This window comes from Elgaria multicarinata, chromosome 3, assembly GCF_023053635.1.
Source record: "Elgaria multicarinata webbii isolate HBS135686 ecotype San Diego chromosome 3, rElgMul1.1.pri, whole genome shotgun sequence".
In the NCBI taxonomy this organism is placed as follows: Eukaryota; Metazoa; Chordata; class Lepidosauria; order Squamata; family Anguidae; genus Elgaria; species Elgaria multicarinata.
Window position 1 is genome coordinate 129,402,339 of NC_086173.1, and position 18,688 is coordinate 129,421,026.

At 40.7% G+C, this 18,688-nt stretch overlaps 1 protein-coding gene across 5 annotated transcripts in view; it reads right to left on the minus strand.

Moving 5' to 3' along the window:
* Nucleotides 1–18,688, minus strand: part of CHL1 (cell adhesion molecule L1 like) — a 286,834-nt gene that overhangs the window by 58,846 nt on the left and 209,300 nt on the right. For 4 of the 5 annotated variants that reach the window (XM_063121796.1, XM_063121799.1, XM_063121795.1 and 1 more), the window contains 5 exons: nucleotides 17,687–17,809; nucleotides 13,547–13,717; nucleotides 10,911–10,952; nucleotides 9,442–9,559; nucleotides 4,686–4,867 (listed from right to left, as the gene is read on the minus strand). In XM_063121796.1, the coding sequence (XP_062977866.1) occupies nucleotides 4,686–4,867; nucleotides 9,442–9,559; nucleotides 10,911–10,952; nucleotides 13,547–13,717; nucleotides 17,687–17,809 (636 nt within the window). The remainder of the gene's footprint in view (nucleotides 1–4,685; nucleotides 4,868–9,441; nucleotides 9,560–10,910; nucleotides 10,953–13,546; nucleotides 13,718–17,686; nucleotides 17,810–18,688) is intronic. The other variant, XM_063121798.1, reaches the window with a different exon arrangement.

Below are 18,688 nucleotides of genomic sequence, written 5' to 3' on the forward strand. Positions count from 1 at the left end.
TCTTTCCATCTTGATTCCCAGGCTCCAAAATGGGAATACTCAATGCAAGGTCTGTTATAAGAACTTAAAAAGAGCCCTTTCTGGATCAGACCAGAGGTCCATCAAGTTCAGCATCACTTTTTTCCTCCCACAGCAGCCAACCAGATGCCTTTTCAAAGCCCATAACTGAGGGCAACAGCTTCCTGGCCCCTGGTATTCAGAGACATGTAGATGCTGCCTCTGGTCCTGTGAAGATGAACAAGTACAGGGGAGATCTTTAAAATCATAATTCATAATTAAAACAGTTTCTCTAGATGCCAAAAATGATTTTCCCCTTCCTTTCCTAAACATGCAAGGCATTTTAATTCAGAGTAGTGGGAGTTCTCGGTTCTTGTCTTCCATACCATCGTGGTAGAGCTGGTTTTTTAAAGGCAAAATTATATGTCAAACTGAGTTCTATTTAATTTTCCTCATGCAGTTTAAAATACGGAGAGAGGGAGACATATGATACACACAGGAAAAAGCATTCACTGGAGGCTGGAGGAATGGCAGGTGAAGAGGGGTACTTAACCCTTCCCCTGCCAGACATGGGTGCCTTTCAAGATGCTTTTCCCCACACAGATCAACGATCGACCTGTATAATTTTAGGAGGTGATTTTGAGAAGAAAATGGCCAGCAGGAAAAGCGGCAAAGTATCCTCCCCTCCCCTAACCCCTTTTCACTCCAGCAGCTGTTTTTAATTATATAAAAAAGCAAGTATAGCTTAGCTGTCAAGAGAATTGAGCATGCGTGAAAAATTATGTGACCTCTAATAAAAAACACACACCTCCAAGATCATTACTAGTGATGTATACATGTGAAAAATACTGTTGACAAAGGCAGAGGGGATCAGGATGACCAAGGTGTCAATCCTTGGCCTTAGCTAGACCTAAGGTGTATCCCGGGGTCGTCCCTGCCTGCTCCCAGGATATCCTGTGTGTCATTTACATGAACAGGGATGACTCCAGGACAATCCCGGGATAAACCTTAGGTCGAGCTAAGGCCCCAGTCTGCAAATGCAGTTTAACGTGCATAATCAGCCAAACAGCCTCTGTTTGCAAATTATTGTAGGATGTGCAAGCGAGAGACACGCGTGAAGGCGGCTGTTAAAAGAGCTTTGTGTTTTCAACATGTAGGGATGACAAGAACTATGTGAATCTCTGTGCTCTCACTTCTCCATTATCAACAGAAAAAACAAAGGACAGGAAGCAAGCAGCGGTGAGCTTCTGCACTGCCCATGGCCTTCGGGTTTAAGATATGCTTCATCTTTAGCCAAGTTCTTAATAGGAAGGGAGCAAGAGTGGCGTGGCCTGGTTGTAACTTGACTGCAACTCCAATGGAATCCGTGATAGCCAGTGAGGTCAGCAAAGCTAAGTTCACTTACACCAGACGAGCACCAGCTCTTAGCATGTGATGGAGTGGGAATGAAGATGTCGGCCTGTGATTAATGGCAGTGACATTTTACCGCTTGGAAACTCAAGAGAAAGAAAGGAGTTGGGCACATTTTATTTCGTCTTTGCCCTTGTCTCCAGCGGGCGGCAAGACTTCTGGGAATAGGCAGAATTCCTGTCAACGTCGCTGGTCTTGTTTAATAGATTTCAATGCTCATAAAACTATTCATATGGCTCTGTTTTAGTGTGCGGGTGATGTGGATGCCTCTGCATCTGTGTATCTTCATGAACGGAGGCCAGAATCTTTATCTGAATCTGGGTCCATAATTCTATGCAGCTTAATTGCTGTGACGTCCTTGGCATTTGATTGCTTTTGCAGCTCCTGCAATTCCTTTGAAGGCTTCCGTTTTTCAGTCAAAAACCCTCAGCCAGATTGTTTAGATACTCAACTATAGCAGAGACACATTCCAAGCCATCTGGAATGATTTCTAAGTCAGCAATTTGCAGTATTGTAGCCGTTTCATGCCCAATGCAGCTTTCCTCCCCCCATTCCACATATGCCCAGCCACCCGTGTTCAGGATGAGAAATATTGTATAACCTCAAATAGCAAACCACAGTGATTCCAGAGCTTATTTACTAAAAAAAATGTGGCCCATCAATTTACAAGGTAACAAGAAAATGAAGCATAAATATTTGAAACACTTATTTCCTCTCTGGATTCCTTCTGATACTAGGGAAGTGTCAAGAGAAGGATAAATAATAAAATCAATCAGGAGACAGATGTGTGCAGCTTAATGCTCTCTGTGCTCATTTTCCTCAGTAGCATAGACTATTATTATTTGATACTGCTGTTGACTGTGTCCCCACTATGAGTAGGGGTGCACGGCTTTTGAAAAATCCACTGTGTCTGCATTTTGTGGATTGTCAGGGGCCTCTCATTGACAGAATTAGATTTTTTCCACTTTCCCAAATTTGCATTTGTGAAAATGCGCAATCTTCATTGTGCATTTTCACAAATACAAATTTGTGAAAGTGGAAAAAATCTAATTCTTTCAATGAGAGGCCCCAGTGTTTTCTTTTATTGTACGTATTTTTCTACGAGTAAATTTGCATAAAGTTTCGGCAAGTTAAAAAAAATGATCTGCAAGTCTACAGAATCCATGTGACTTGGGAAAAGCTGTTCCATGGTGGAATCCATTGGTCAGACGCATAGAAATCCAAACTCATTTGGTACTGTAGTTGCCACTAGATTTAGGGCTGTGTGAATGAGCAATGTTTGAACTCGTCAAAATGAACAGCGGTTGAACCTGAATTTGCAAATGTTTTCCAAGAAAATGTGCTCAAATTTATATTTAGGCTTACGAAAGGGGCATTTCTGAGTGATCTGTGAACTGCAACAAAATTCTCATACATCTGGACCTACACCCATCAGTTACACATTCTATGACTATAAGAAGAGGCCCTATGAGCATACTGATGCTGCACGTAGAGCTCTTCATTGTAAGGGTAAACTTCATTGGCCTATGTTTCCCCATCACATGGAAGAGCTCTAAGCATGTGCATCAGTACCCATGTAAGTTCCATTCTCATGGTTGCCAAACATGTGGCCAGCAGAGGGTGTCAGCAGCAGGCATGTCAGTGGCAAGGTGGCATGCTTTTGATGCATGAAGAGGTTCATCTGAATCCACCTATGGTCAAATGATTATCTTGGGGGGGAAACTTGGATATGCAAAGAATGCAATGCTCATGGAACCACATCCACTCATGAACTATCATCTCAGGCCAATTTTATGCAAACATACAGTTGCATCGTGGCTGCAAAAATTCAGTGGTTTCATGAGGGGATGACTGGGAAAGAAAAAATAATTAGGTGCATGTCTGTGTGCATAACCCTACCTGCTGCTTCTCTGCTTTTATCACCAAATAACTGTATTTTTTTCATGTCTGTCTCACTATGTTCCATGTATGGACACAGCCTTGGCCTCCTGAAAAGGCAAGAGTTAGTAAACTCCCCTAGCTATGACTAAAATAACAATCCTATGTTACTGCCTTTGAACCATTTATTGGGAGGGGATGCCTAGATAATTTCTTGACCATACATAACGGTTAGCCTTTTTTGTTGGTAGTAATGTAATTGCAATGCTTCAGTGACTTGTTCCAGATGTAGATATGAACTATATGGTATGAGGATTGTTCCTGCAAGTGAGTCATTGTAAAGGAGGGCATTGTAAGATAACGTATTTGCTGAGTTTGCAGATTGGTAGAAGTACTATGGCTAAGCTACATGACTATAATGACATAGCACTCATACTGGGGTAACACAGCATGAGTTCACACTATCAGTGTAAGTGCTATAACAGGCTTTTCTCTTCCAAGCCTCCCTCCCTCTGTAAGGTCATATCTTGAGGTGATTAGAAATAACGATTCATGGTAGCATAGTCTTTTTTTTTTCAAGTAATAAAGCTGAGAAAATGTAGTGCATGGACTTTCCCTTAGTATTGATTATTTCCATTTTGCTGCATTAACAGTGCAATCCTACACATGTTTGTTCAAACATAACTCCGATGGGGCTGCCTAGACATATCTTGATTTAAGAGTTGTTACTTCTCCTCATGCAACCCTGGCAACTGTAGTTCTATGAGGAGACCAAAGGATCTTTAGTAAAGAATTCACTGCACCCCCACCAATCCATAACTTCTACAATTGTTTCAGGAAAGCCATGACAGCAAAACAGAGATAACCATTGGTAGCATATGGTTTCTAACATAGAGGTAATATTTGGGGGGGGGCGGGATAGAGCAGCCTTTCATAGCCACAGCTGTTGACTGATTTAAGCTGGGACAGCAGTAACCTATAGGAATACCACTCAGTACACTGCAGTTGGCTTTGTCGTCTACATAATTTCTGATAAAAACTTCCTGAATCAGAATAATATTACAATGCAAAAAACATCTTTAAATCATTGCTTTAGATCAGACCTGCAAAACATATGATCCACGAAGTTGAATGCCTCCAACCAGTGATGCAGCTCTTGACAAACCTCCCATATTTGCTGATATTTTATACTACAAAAATAGAGGAATGTCAAACATTGGGCAGTTACTCTACATAGTTGTGACATACAAGTTTGGCACACCTGATTTAGATTCTGGGGTGAACGAGAATATTATCACCGACAAAAAGGATGGAACTGAGCTGTCAATCATTACACACACACACACACACACACACACATATAAATCAAGCACAGATAATCATTAATATGACTACAGTACCTTCAACACCAACAGTGAACTCATGTTTTGTTTCTCCCAAATCATTTCTGGCTATGCACTCATAGATCCCTGCATCATCTGCAGTGACTTGTTCTATCTTCAATATCTTCCCGTAATTTTCAACAACTCCTCTGTCAGCTCTGTCTCTATCAACCCTTCTCCAGATTAGATGTGGTGTTGGACTTTGGTGAGGGGGGAAACACAAACAGATTTATGTTAAAAGCATTACATTGCTCCCTTTCCCCTATAAAAATAGCTGGGTAGTTCATGCATTTCAGAGTTTACGCATTTATCTTTTCTATCATATTGCTGACGCCGATAAATCACCGCTCTCCCACATGCATAGCCATCAACCATACTTCTGGGTTAAAACCTCAGATCAGAGATATGCATTGCTTGGAACTTGGTTTGCTTCTTCATTAAAGGATACTACAATTGTGTAAAGGATGGTCTACTGCCAACAGCAGCTTAAAAAAATTATTATTATTATTATTATTATTATTATTATTATTATTATTATTATTTATTTATTTATATAGCACCATCAATGTACATGGTACATTGATGATATGAAATTATATGAAAAGCCACCGAAAGTAGCATGTACAGAGGTAGAGAGGCTGGTTTCATTCCATTCCATGACAGCTTTCATAGCCATAAATGGGGTTAAAGATTTCACTGTGATGACACTAATCAATTCTGTGCCTGCCCAGCCAGAGCTAATTCTCTAGGCAACTGAATATAAAAGTGACTTTGTGTTTTGCAGAATTAATGGGGCACTCTCATAACAAGGAAGACAGAAGTTCAGGGCAGGCTGCTAACTTAACATTCCCAGCTGGCTTTCCTGATGCCAACACTGTACATGGTGCACATAGACCAGAGTTGTGTCTGTTTACCCTTGTGTCCATCTGCTGAGATGGCAACATGCCGAGGCCCAGGTTACTCTCAGCTCCACATTCCGAAAAGATAGTATGGTTTTCCATGGGCAGAATGTTTACAATACAAGTGGCATCTATTTTCTTCAGAAGACATCTTCCTCTGTGATTTTCTGAAATGCTGACACTAGAATATCTTCTCTAGTGGGCATATCTTTGGATATCTTCTTAAAAGTAACATAGGCCGAAGTTTGACTTTGTCTGGCCAAATATCTGTGTTATAAACTGTGCACTTCAGAATAAAAAATCCGTGGATTGCCTATCATGATTTCACCCATCCAAACTAGAAATATTATATGGACTAAAAAAGACCAGTTTCCAGGTGTATTTAAAATTGCATTTCATAGGGAACATCCGGGCCTGCTCCAGTTGGACCATTTCCTCTCCCCACAGGGCAAACTGATATCAACAGCCCTGTGGGAAAGAAAATGGACTGAGGAGAAAGGAGCAGGCAAAGGGAACATTAGACACTGCTCTAGTTGGACTGCCCCCACTCCCCCAAGAGATGAGAAGTTAAGCAGGGCATTCCCTTGCTGCAAAACTACTTCATTTTTCATTCCTCTTCCCTCTCCATCTGTTTTTCCTTTTGTGTCATGGCTTTTTAAGATTTTAAGCCTGTAGGCAGGGATTGTCTTGTTTACTGATTGATAGTTAGTAAGCCACAGTGGGAGACTTTTTTGGCTGAGAAGCAGGATAAAAATATTTAAAAGAAATAAATAATAAATAAAAATTGTTCACTCCCAAAACAAAATTATCATTTATTCCATTCCATGTGAAACCTGTTTCCAAGGTCTCCTGTATGTAGCCAAACTAATACGATTCCTGATACAGAAACTGAAAATTCCCATTGCAACACAAACAAGTGTTAGGAAGTAGAATATGCTAGTCCACACTGAAGCAGCAAAGCAGCAGGACTAACTCTCTTCAGTAGAGGCTGATTGGAAGGAAGCAAGGCTACAGCAGTGAATCATACAGAGACATAGGCCCCATTCAGAAGACACCTTAAATCATAGCTTTAACCATGGTGATTAAGCCAGAAAGCCAGGCTGAGTTCAGAAGACACCTTAACCCATGGCTTTAACCACGGTGACTAAGGCCAATTCTACACCAAGCAGGATATCACACTATGGAAGCAGTATGAAAGCAGTATGTAAGAGGCAGGAGCCACACTACTGCTTTATAGCAGTATTTAAGTGCACTGACAGCTGATGAGGCCCATGACACATGCCTTATACCACTTTCATAGTGCTATATCCTGCTTGGTGTGGCTTCTGCCTTTTATATACAACTTTCACAGTGCAATATCCTGCTTGGTGTAGATCTGGCCTAAGGCAAAAAGGCTTATTCACCATGCTTAAAGCCATGGTTTAAGGTGTCTTCTGAACGGAGCCATAATGGGCAGCTTCCATCATGTGGATGAGCCCTTTGGGCTAAGAAGAGCCATGACTTAATCTACTTCTAGTTGTGTGACACATCAGCATTTTGTCATAGCATGCCCTGCATTTACAGTTTAGGATTACTGCTGTACATAGAAGTATCCAATCTGTAATGTTTAGGTATGACAGTGAAGGTAATGATGATGGTTGTGTTTAAAGGCCTCTTTCCCATAATTGTGTTCAAAGTGGCACACAGAAAGTGTTTGCAGAGCAATCTTGAAAACTGACATCAGGGATCAACATTATGGGCCCTTGCAAAGGTCTCAGCAGAAGCCTCCCTTCTGACTCCTAGACACTGGGCCCAGCTGCTGCTGCTCTTCCTTCTGCTCCTTGTCAGTGCTACCTACTCTATCCCTGTGGCCTAGAGGAAGAAAGTGGAGCAGACACACCTTGAGGACATCAACATGAGGGCCCTCCCAAGTCTGGGGTCATCATTGTTCACCCCACCTAAATTATCCCTGGATTTTGGGCTTCAGAATTACAACCATGGGGGTTGGTACCACTGTGTTACTCACCTATGCATCCTTCTCCTGCTTACTCAAGCCACTCTCCCCCTCTCTACCAGGATCACATGCCCTGCAACTGTGCCCCCCCGTCCCAATAAACTGGGGGATTTTTATGTCTCAAAATCAATCTAGGCAGGGAGAGTGGAATGTATGATATTGCCAAGCCATCAAAAATAACCAAATGAAATGGGAGACGTATACTAATTACTGGCAAATTTATGTGTATTCTAATACTGTTCAAATAATCTTGTTCAGTTCTCTGCCCTTGGAATTACATACTTCCTCAACTTACATTGTGCATTTCTCAATTTCCCATCTCATTTTATACCTGGCTGCTGCAAAACACATTTCTACAGTACTAAAATGCAGACACTCCCAACAATGGAACTGATTACAAATTATTACATACAGGCATATAAAAATAGGAACAATGTTTCAATGTACCTGATCACTGTGTTTGAAATAATGGTGGCCACCTTGAGTGAAAGCTCTTTCACTTATGGCTTTCAAGCCTGACTAAAGTTACACATGGATAAACTTCATTGATTTCATTCATACTAATCAGCACGTAAATGTGGTTGCCTAAAGACTCAATGAACAGAATCGCTTTACTATTGTTTTGGAGCTCAGGGGCTGTTCAATCAAACATTCAGCTGAATTAAACCTTTTGGGTTGCCACAGGTCTGTAGGGGTAAAATCGTATGGTTTTGACAGGTTTTGGGGGGAGGGGGATTCTCCCATGGCATTTGTCTCTTATAATCACATTTTTTCTTATTAGGCCGCTCTACAGAAGCTGACTTGCTTGCGTCATCATAAAACAGGGGTGTACAATGTCTGGGTTTCCAGAGGCCAATTCTCCACCCCCCAGAACTCATAGGGGACTGCCCCCTGCCCCGCACTGCACTGTCAAATTTGCCACCGAACTTCTGTGGCAAAGCAGTGAAGCACCAAAAAAGCATGAATTTTTTTCCCCTTTCAAATTGGCCCTTTCTTTGCCGCCGAGTCACTGAATTTTCATGGCAAACTGCTGCTTTTTGGGTGTCAGGGGTGGGGGGATTAAAAAAAGCCACTTACACACTTGTGGCATAAACGGATGCAAGCTTAAATTTTAAAAATGAGGTTCTGGCCCAGTACATTTTGCTAGTTGAAGTGGAGCCCAAATTGTGCCTCCCAACCCCTGAGGCAATGTTGTATTATTCAGACATCAATTCCTGCCTTCAACTCTCCCCACCCCCTGTGGCCCCCAAGACACACACACACACTTTCATGGTTCCATCTGAACTAGGAGGCTGCTTCATTTCACTGCATGGCAGAGCTAGCTCTGGGTAAGTATATACTTAATTCTTAGGGATATGTATACAAGCAAAACTCAAATTCAGAGAATTTCTCAGGATTCCACTTTGAACCTTGGACAGATCTACGCCAAGCAGAATATGACACTTCAAAAGCATTTTTAAAACTGTATCTGGAGTGTGTCCTGGGCCCCAACAGTTGTTACTACAGTTATAAACTGTTTTGAAGTAGTAGTGTAGATCCTGCCCTGGTTGCATCTCGTGTCCATATCAGATTGCAGCCTCTGTATTTTCTTTTCTTTTCGCATGAACCTGTAAGCATATTTTTGTGTGTATTTTTCCAAATGTATGCATCAGTTGTGTACATCTTTGAAATGGATGCTTTCTTCTACCATTGGTTTATGGCATGTTTGTGTGCATTTCTTCAAATTTTTCAGGTGCATTTTTCAAATGGACACATGCTGCAAAATACATTTGAATTCCTCATACCTCCCTACATAATTCATACAAACGTTTGGCAATTGCATGCTCTGCTTATTTCCCTTTCCCTCAGTTTTTAGTGGAGGTTATAAAATGGGCGTACTCACAGTCCTTCAGCAATGCATTCCAGAAAAAGATCCATTCCTTTCATGACAGTCACTTCTGAACTGTGGCCAGAAGATTCGGGGATAACCAATTTTGGTTTCCTTTCCTTGATTAAATTTGCTGAAAAGTGGGCGGAAAAGTAATTTCAGAGCTCCTTATATAAGATGAGTTCAATTCTTCCTGATCTTATCAGTCAGGATCTATAAAAAATCTTGGCGATAGTTCATTCACGTACGGCTTATGCATTTGAATGACATGTTCCTTCCCACCTAACTAGATCTGCAGCAAATTTCTAATTTATTTTAAAATATGCAACCAGGATTATACACCTCTAAAAAAAAAACAATAACTATTATGTCAAAATGTATTATTTGGCTTATAAATTGTGGATGCATTTTAGGGATGTAACAAACACAATTAGTTTTCCATTCCTGAAGTATAAACCAGATATTCACTGTGGCATATGTGTGTCTCAAATTAGCTTGAGCCCAGTAGATATCAGTGAAAGAAAAGAAAAGAAAAAGTGGCAGCATCCATGATGTTCCTGCTCTATCCAAATCTATATTTTGTATGGAGCTGAGGAAAGGGCTGCATCCAGGGAAATAGCTGCACTGGGACCATAACTTTGTGGTGGGAAGGAACAGCTATGCCCCTCCCCAGGAGTTCTCTACGTGCCTAATGGGAATGGCTTGGATATTGCAAAAATACACAGCTGCAACACAGCTTTTGGAGGAAGGTGTTCCAAATAGGTAGGCCTGACCTGCATTAGAAGAGGATGAAACTGTCTAAATAAATACAACATTATCATCATCATCATCATCATCATCAATAATAATAATTATAATAATAACAGAAAGGCTTAATCCAACTGTATTGCATTTACCATTTGAAGAGTTTTAGAAATAGTTTATGACACAGCACAAAGAGCTAAGAAAACCATGTTTAGAGCAGCCTTCTCCAAACTGGCACCATCCAGATGTCTTGGACTACAATCCCATCACACCCACCCTAGCTATTGATGATGGGTGTTGTAGTCCAACAAATGTGGACGTTGCCAGATTGGGAAATGCTGGCTTAGCTCTTCCTGGGTGACATCGGGCCAGTTACCTACAAAAAGTGGTGGTGGGGGTCACAGGAAGAATAGGGCTGTTCTTGCCCCCGTCCCTGTTAGAGGAGCTTAGGATGGTGAAGCTCTTCTGGGAAAAGAATGTTATATAAATGCAATGAATAAATGGGGACTTGCTGGCTTGCACTGTTCCTATGCAGCCTGTTTCTCTTACATAGGCCCACACACATTATCTGAAGACTGAAAAGCAAAATGTATACTGTTTTATTTATATTTTCATGTGCCAGGTAAAATACCTTCTTAAAAAACTGTGGAACCTTTTATTCAAAAGGGTATAATATTTTCTTCCATTCAGAACTGTATTATAGACATTGTGGACTCAAATGCTAAATAGTGACAACTTACCCTTAGCAGTATTAGGTGAACTGGAATCATTAGTATGTTTTGCTGAAATAAACAAAAAAAAACGGAAACCAAATGGAAACATGAATGGTGATGAAATTGATTAAAGATCTGATGGAAGCAATCAAGCTAAAGAAAGATTTCGGACCATGATGTGCAAACCCATCTGCCCCAAATAATGTTTGTCCTATCGATTATGTACTATACTGCAAAGAGCTTTGGGAACTCTCCCCATCTGACATGGGGTAAGGGCAAATGTCATTTGAGTGAAAATAAAATGACATAAGCTGGGCTCAGATTCCCTCTGCATCCCTCAGGGTTATGAGCATTTTATTCCCTCCTGAAACAAATTCCAATATAATTATATAAAAAAATATAATGCTAGAATGCAGAGTGATAATGAACTGATGTACACACAATGTAAACACTGAGAAGATGTCAACTTCAGATAATTTTAAGTTGACCTGTGTTGGAAAGTTAGGTTGGATATTTAGGATGCAAACCTATGCATGTTTAGACAGACATGCTGGATGTTGTATGGCTTTTTCTGTCTAAATACTCATAGGATTGCACCCTTAGAAAATACATCCCTGCAGACTGTATCCCTCCTAAAATGAATGAACGAGGGCTGGTAAAGCCAGTAACCTTCCCCTCTTTCTCCACATACTTGTCCACAATTGCAAGTAAACACATTTGTGAGTTCCAGGCTGTATATTGTGAATGCAGAAAAGATGCAGCTGTTTAGGGAGACACTCATGTGTCTCCCTAAACAGCTGGGTTGACACTAACATTTCTTTATCAGATCACTGCATTGTGACCTGATTGTGTGTAGAGGAACCAGATTGTCTGAACAGTTCCTGAGTGATTTTTCAATGGAATTAATCATTACTGCTAATAATATTTTTATTTATTTCCCTGTGCCTTCCCTTTCTCCTCTCCCTCTCCTCCTTCCTGTTTTTTTTCTAATGGCTGCCATTCCAAACTTGGCATATTTTTGACACGGGAGCTACTTGAAAGCACCAGGATAAAATAAAATAGCATTCTCAATTTTTTAACCCGTGGTTCATACTCTGAAATATATTCACTTTGCTTCCCTTTAGTTAGAGTTCCTGCCAAGTTTTGGCTAAAGCAAAATTTTGAGACAAACAGTACCTGCTTAAGCAAAATGTTTAAGAGCCCGGTTCTATGCATGTCTATTCAGAAGTAGGGACCACTAAATTCATTGGGGCTTATTCCCTGGTAAATGTGTCTAGGCTTGCATCCTAAAAAATTATAAGGTAAGTAAAAGGAAAGTTCTTCGAGTCTCCAATACTATTGAATCCCTAAACAATTTTGTTCCTACTGTCTTTTTCTTGGCATACTTTCTATGATATCATAGTCCATATTTTTCCCATTCCATTTGTAGCAACTCCTTCTGCTATTTAAGATTTTACAAATCTCAATGGATCTAAGAAAAATAACATTGACAATGATGAAAAATGTGAACATGGTAAGAAGTCTGAATGATATGGCTACAAATCACTGAAGCAAATAATTGGAAATTCCTAAGTTTTAAAAAATGCATGAGAAGGAGGCACAAGTCTTGTACTGGCAAAATAACATCTGTAGATTATGTGGGACAACTTCAGACATCGTGCCAGTGCCATCCCATGGCACTGCTGCCAATAGATATTAAATTGGTTATACAGGGCAAGCAGATGTGCAGAGCTTGTCCAAGACATTTTGCTGGATGAGGTAAAGGATGAGATGGTGCCCTCATCCACTCCATGTCCAAAAGCTGACAGAACTGGCAGTTGAATCTTTCTTCAATACCATGTGAAGGCAGCAAGCTAGCTTATATGACACACAGTTCTTTCCTCCAATACCTTGCTGCCATCTCCCAGAATTTGTCACTTAAGGCAACCACTTCACTTTGCCTCATGGTAGGGCCAGCTCTGCAGATGTGGTTGTATAGGGCAATCTGGCTAAAGACAGGACAAGATAAAGTTCTCCTCTGGCATTCTCCTTAAGCATTCCCTATCAGCCTTTCAGCCACAGTAGTGCAATTTTATACATTGGTACTTGGTTCTTTTTAGGAGGAGAATGGAGGCAATTTGACAGGCGGCGTAACAGAATGTGTGTGTTGATTTCACATCAGTGATTTTGACTGAGTACTACTTTCTGAACAAATGTATATATTTGTCATTTAACAAATACTGGAGGACGTGCAGGTAAACTGTTGACAAATGCTCCAAGGTACCAATTGTGCCAATTCAGCAAAGCAGGAACATCCCTCAGAGACTCCTTTTGTATTAAAAGGGGAATTATCCATTCACAGTCTTCTGAAAAGAGGGGGACGTACATCATACATCATAATTCCATGTTTACAGTCCCAGAGTATGGGACAAGAACCACAGCAGTACTCTGGAGGCCAACAGCTGCAGATATTTCCCCCCTAAGCCAGGCCTAGCTCTCATAGCAAAAATAGCTGAGCAGAAATAAGTATATTAACATACATTTTCTTCAGCAAAAATTGTATTAGAAACACATGTCACATGGAAGAATTCCCAGAGGAGTTGAAGGTTTGGGGATAGACAGGAGGGCAGGGGAAGGAGAGAGGAATGAAGGGGGGAAAAGAGGAATTGTATTCCCAGACTTACAACGTGTAACTGTCATTGTCATTGGCATTTTCTGCACAATAGTCCTTAGTCTCGGAAATGCAGCAAAGCAGCAATAATCACTCCGGCTGTCATTTTCATCCACATTTGCAAAGTAAAGATCTCCCTTAAGGCTCATGGAAACCCTTTCATCTTGTGGGATGTGCTGCAAATCTAGAAAGGAAAATAAAAATAATATAATGATATGGTAATGATCCCCACCCCCACCCCAATAGAACGACAGCTTGCTGCTCTGTCAAATACTCGCTCCCAGGTAAGGAAGTGACTCTTTGATTCTAAAGAATCATGAGGTCTGAAAGCATCTGTTAATTTTCACCAGTTTTCTACAACACGACCCAGGAAAGAAAAATGGTCTTAGCAGCAGCACATTCTTTTCTCCGCACACAGCCGCCAAGTATAATATAGTTATTTATTCTTTATTTCTTCATTTGATCTGTATCCTTACAAAGCACCACCATATAAATATGATGTAGTGAGAATGTAACATTTTAAATGACAAATGCATCATTTTAATTGTGCATTTATTAAAATATGGTTCAAACCAATACTCTGTCACACAGAATGCACATTTATATTCAGCCATTATTCCATCTGCAATATCATTTTTAATTTTATGTTTTGATAGCCAAAGTATTATGTATATAAATATATAGAGAAGATTGTAATAGTTTTATTGATTAAGACCAGAGTTCACCAATTTTCCAGAAATTGTTGAGGTCATATTTTGTAGGCATAAGTCCCTTCTACTTGATTATAATGCTCAGCTCTTACATACTGGCAGGCCATTGGTAACAGGCAGCCTGCAGGCTAACTTTAGCCTCCTGTGGCAACTCCATTCCTTGTTGCATACTTCTGTTTCCTTTCACAGTTTGTGGCTTGGGCTGTGATGTAGGGTGGACATTTTTTAAGTGCTTTAATTGTCTGTTGGATTCCATTTCAGAAGTTCATAAGTGAAATTGAATGTTTGCCAACGGCAAATACAATATTAATTATCCCTAGCAAGTATGTGAGACAATACATATATGTCACTGAAATACATATATGTCTCAATTTGAAATAGAAATATATACCTGCCTGAACCCTAAGATCTTCTTCAGTGGTCCTTCTCTGGGAGCCCCACCAAAGCAAGCAGAAGAGGGACTTTTCTGCTGTGGCACCCCAGTTGTGGAATAAGCTTCTCAGGCCTTAACTAGACCAGGCTATATCCCATGGCGAACCCTGGGATCGTCCCTGTGCATCCAGATGATGCACAGGGGATCCCAGGATCAAGAAGGGATCATCCTTCCCTTGCCCTGGGATAGAGCCCTCCCCTTTGGGTCCGCTTTTTCCACAGAACATCTGGCCCATTTCCGTGGCTTGACCCGCTCTGCGTGATTACTCGGGAGGAGCGCTGTGCCCATCGGGGGGGGGGGGGAGCGGCGAAACCAAATTAATTTTTTTATAAGACTTACTTTTAGCACATGAGCGTTTGTGCGCTACATCCTCTTTAAAAAAAAAGGCGGGCACAATGCCTCTCTTCCTGAGGTCGTCGTGCCTTACTTGTAAATGGGGCAGAGATCTTGCATTAATCCCAACATGAGATCTCCCATCCTCTGCCCCGGAACAAAAGGTAGGTCTAGCTAAGGCCTCAGAGAGGATTGTCTGGCACCTACATTGTAATCTTCTCAGCACCAGATCTTCTCATCAGCACCACCTTTCTATTTTCCCAGGCATTTTAGTTTTTTAGTTTCTGTTTTAAATCTGGTTCTATATTTTAAATCTTTGCACAGTTATTATGTTCTACTTGGTTATTATTATTTAAATAATACTGTAGTTAAAAACATTTAAACTTTGATATTGCATTTTACTGTGATGTATTTTATGGTTTTAATTGTTGTGAACCACCCATAGAGCTTCATCTATCAGGCATTAAAGAAATGTAATAAATGTAATAAATAAAATAAATATTTTATTTTCAGATATTTTCAGATATTTATGGCTTATTTATTTGGACAAAAAATGAACATGGGGAAACTTCTTTTAAAAGTTTTGTTGTTTACTAAACACAATTAAAATAAATATGGTAAAGTAAACGTGTTAGTTCTCTAGGACAGGCAACTTTTGGCCCTCCAGATGTTTTGGACTACAACTTCCATCAGCTCTAACCAGCATATCCAATGGTAAAAGATGATGGGAGTTGTAAGCCAAAGCATCTGAAAGGCCACAAGTTGTCTTAACCCTGCAATAGAACATCAGAACATTTTTCAAGGCCAATTGAAATTTTCCTATGAAAATGAGCCAATGCAAAAAAAATTTTTTTAAAAAAAATTAATTTGCAAATATATAACAATAACAAGCACAAGCAAAGCAAAACAAAAGGGGAAGCCCCTAATAGAGAAGCAGGAAAAAAGAAGAAAACCGGGGGGGGGGGGGAGAGAACATGTCATGAATCATATTCATACACAATAAACATTTTTTAACACTTAATAAAGAAAAAAGAATAATAATTATGATACAAATGCAATTTAACCTAATTTCCATTGAGACATTTTCTGAGGTGGGGGGAATCCAGAAAACCCACATTATTGGTGTAGGGACAGTTTAGAGAAGAGGTGAGCCAGAGATCTAGGTGCCCACATATGAGATGAACTCTCTTCTTGCCAGGGCAATCCAGTCATTTCGGGCTTTCACCTCCTTCCGGGAATGACCGCAGAAAGACCGTGGGGCAGGAGTTTGGGGCAGACGTCCAGGGCCCCACTCAGCAAAATGAGCAGGAGGACCCCCAAATGCATATGGGTGGCTTACTTGAAGTAAGTGAAGTGAATACACATTGCTGTCTAAAGAGGGAAGGGAGGCATAAGGCCATGTAAGTCTAAACTTACATCATGGCACAACTGGAAAGGGAGCCTGAGGCCTAAAATACACCAAGCAGGATATTCCACTATGAAAGTGGTATGGAAGTGGTATATGGTATGTGTCAATGGGCCCCAACAGTTGTCAGTGTATTTCAGTACCATTATAAAGCAGGAGTGTAGATGTAGCAGTGCACTTCAATACCGCTATAAAGCAGTAGTGTGGTGTAGATGACCCCTTTGTGTTTTTTTCTGCCTCTCTGGGCTTGTAGGCTTGGAGCTCGGTAGGAATGCTATGCTATCTACCTCCACCTATGCTCTACTTGCATTGTTGTAAATAAACTCAGTTCCTACAAATTCATCATTAGTCTCCAGTAATCCTTCCTCTCAAGGAAACCAAACCCAGCTAGGTGCTGACCCTCAAACTTCCCACCACTTGGAGAAGTAGGGAGCAAATAACAGTAGGTTAAAGACAGGCCGTGTGCTTAGGTTTCAAGTTAGGCCTGAGACTGAGGCATGTCAGTGAGGGATTTCCCTCTGTTTGCTGGCATATCCTTTCTCTGATGTAGATGGCAAAATGGGAGATGTAGATGGCAAGAGGTGGAGAGGGAGCGGGAAAGCCTGTGCTTCCTGGAGCCCTCAGGTTTTGTCCTCCCTATACCCCCTGTCCAATTCAGGTGGCATGAGAGAATGGGAAGAAAAAAGTAAGGGGCTGACAAATGAACAAAGTGTAGTCACAGGCCCGTGGACAACCATGAGGCAGGCCTCCCTGGGAACCTCTGAGAGTCTTCAATTCAGTACTCAGTTTGAAATCTAACCAGCGGCCATATCCCATGTTTTCTTCCTCCTCTGCCCTGCCACATGATGTGACATTACTCCATAATTCCCCCAGAACCTTCTACCCTCACTTTTTTTCTTCCCTCCCTTGTATAACCTTGGTTTTGTGGAGTTGCTCTCTTTGAGTCTCCTGCTCTCTTTAACAGTCCTGGCAATCTCCTGCACATACGCAAATGGGACTCACTGGATCAGATCCAATCCATTAACTCTTTATCATGTTTCCTTCTGTTGTGCTGCAATGGACCGGGCAGCAGATTATTTATTTACACAATTGCTTTATAATAACTTTTCAGCATTTCCTATCTCATTTTTGGTGAAGCTTTTTAGTTCAGCTTTGTGCACTATTACACACAGAAAATACATTTTACTGAACACCTACAATTTTAATTATGTTTGAGTTATGGAACAGAGATTTGATTTCAAATGATGCGAAGAGGAACGGAATGTTACTTACCAATGTTCATCCAATAAATGTGCAACGGTGGGATTCCTTTGGGAGGATTACAGAGCAAGACCATTGGATCACCATGCTCTACATCTATAGGGTTAATCTTCTCTTTGGGAAATTTCGGAGTACCTAGGATAATAGAACAGAAACACCTTGAGCAGTTGCTGAGTAGCAACTATTATCTTATTCCTATTCCTAGCATTCCCTTGGAACCTGCCTTGATTTTACTTAAGTGTGTAGTAATCCCATTGGTGGGTAGTTACTCAGAAGGCGAGATAACCAAATTCCTGAATTAAAATAGTGCAGGGACATGTTTTGAATTTGAATAATTGTCCAAGGTAAATTTTAGGAGTAACACAATGAATGCAATTTAATCTGAGCATTGTTCCATTTTTACATTCTTTCTTCCCATTAAATAAGTGGCACAGATGGCAATATTCCATTTTATCCTCTCAGCCCTGGGTACTGTAGAGGGATATATATATATATATATATATATATATATATATATATATATATATATTATAATGATCTCCATTTGCTTGAAAACCTGCAATGATTGGGATTCCTTATTGTATAAAGAGCCTACATGATTTCTGCTATATGAGCACAGCTGCCACAGACACAGTGCTTAACAAACACACATCAGGGGCAGGGCTGAACATTAAGGGGGAGCAATGGGGTCTTACTGCCCTATATTTAATGCATATTATGGCTGTGCACCACCTCGGGCCGTATCCCCAAAACTGAAGTGAGGCGGGCTAATTCAGCCCACCTCGCCATAGTTCTGAGTCACTTGCAGTCAGCCTTAGGTGCCCTGAAGCTAAAGCAGATCAGAGATAAGATTTTTATTAGATATTTATTTCGCATTTACTAAATGTTTTACTCTTAGTACTATGCACTAAGAGCCCAAAGTGGCTTGATCCTATGTGAATTCTCTAAATAAAAACATGCAAAGGATTGAAGTTTTGGATGTGCTCCAAGGAGATGCAAGCCAAACACTCACAG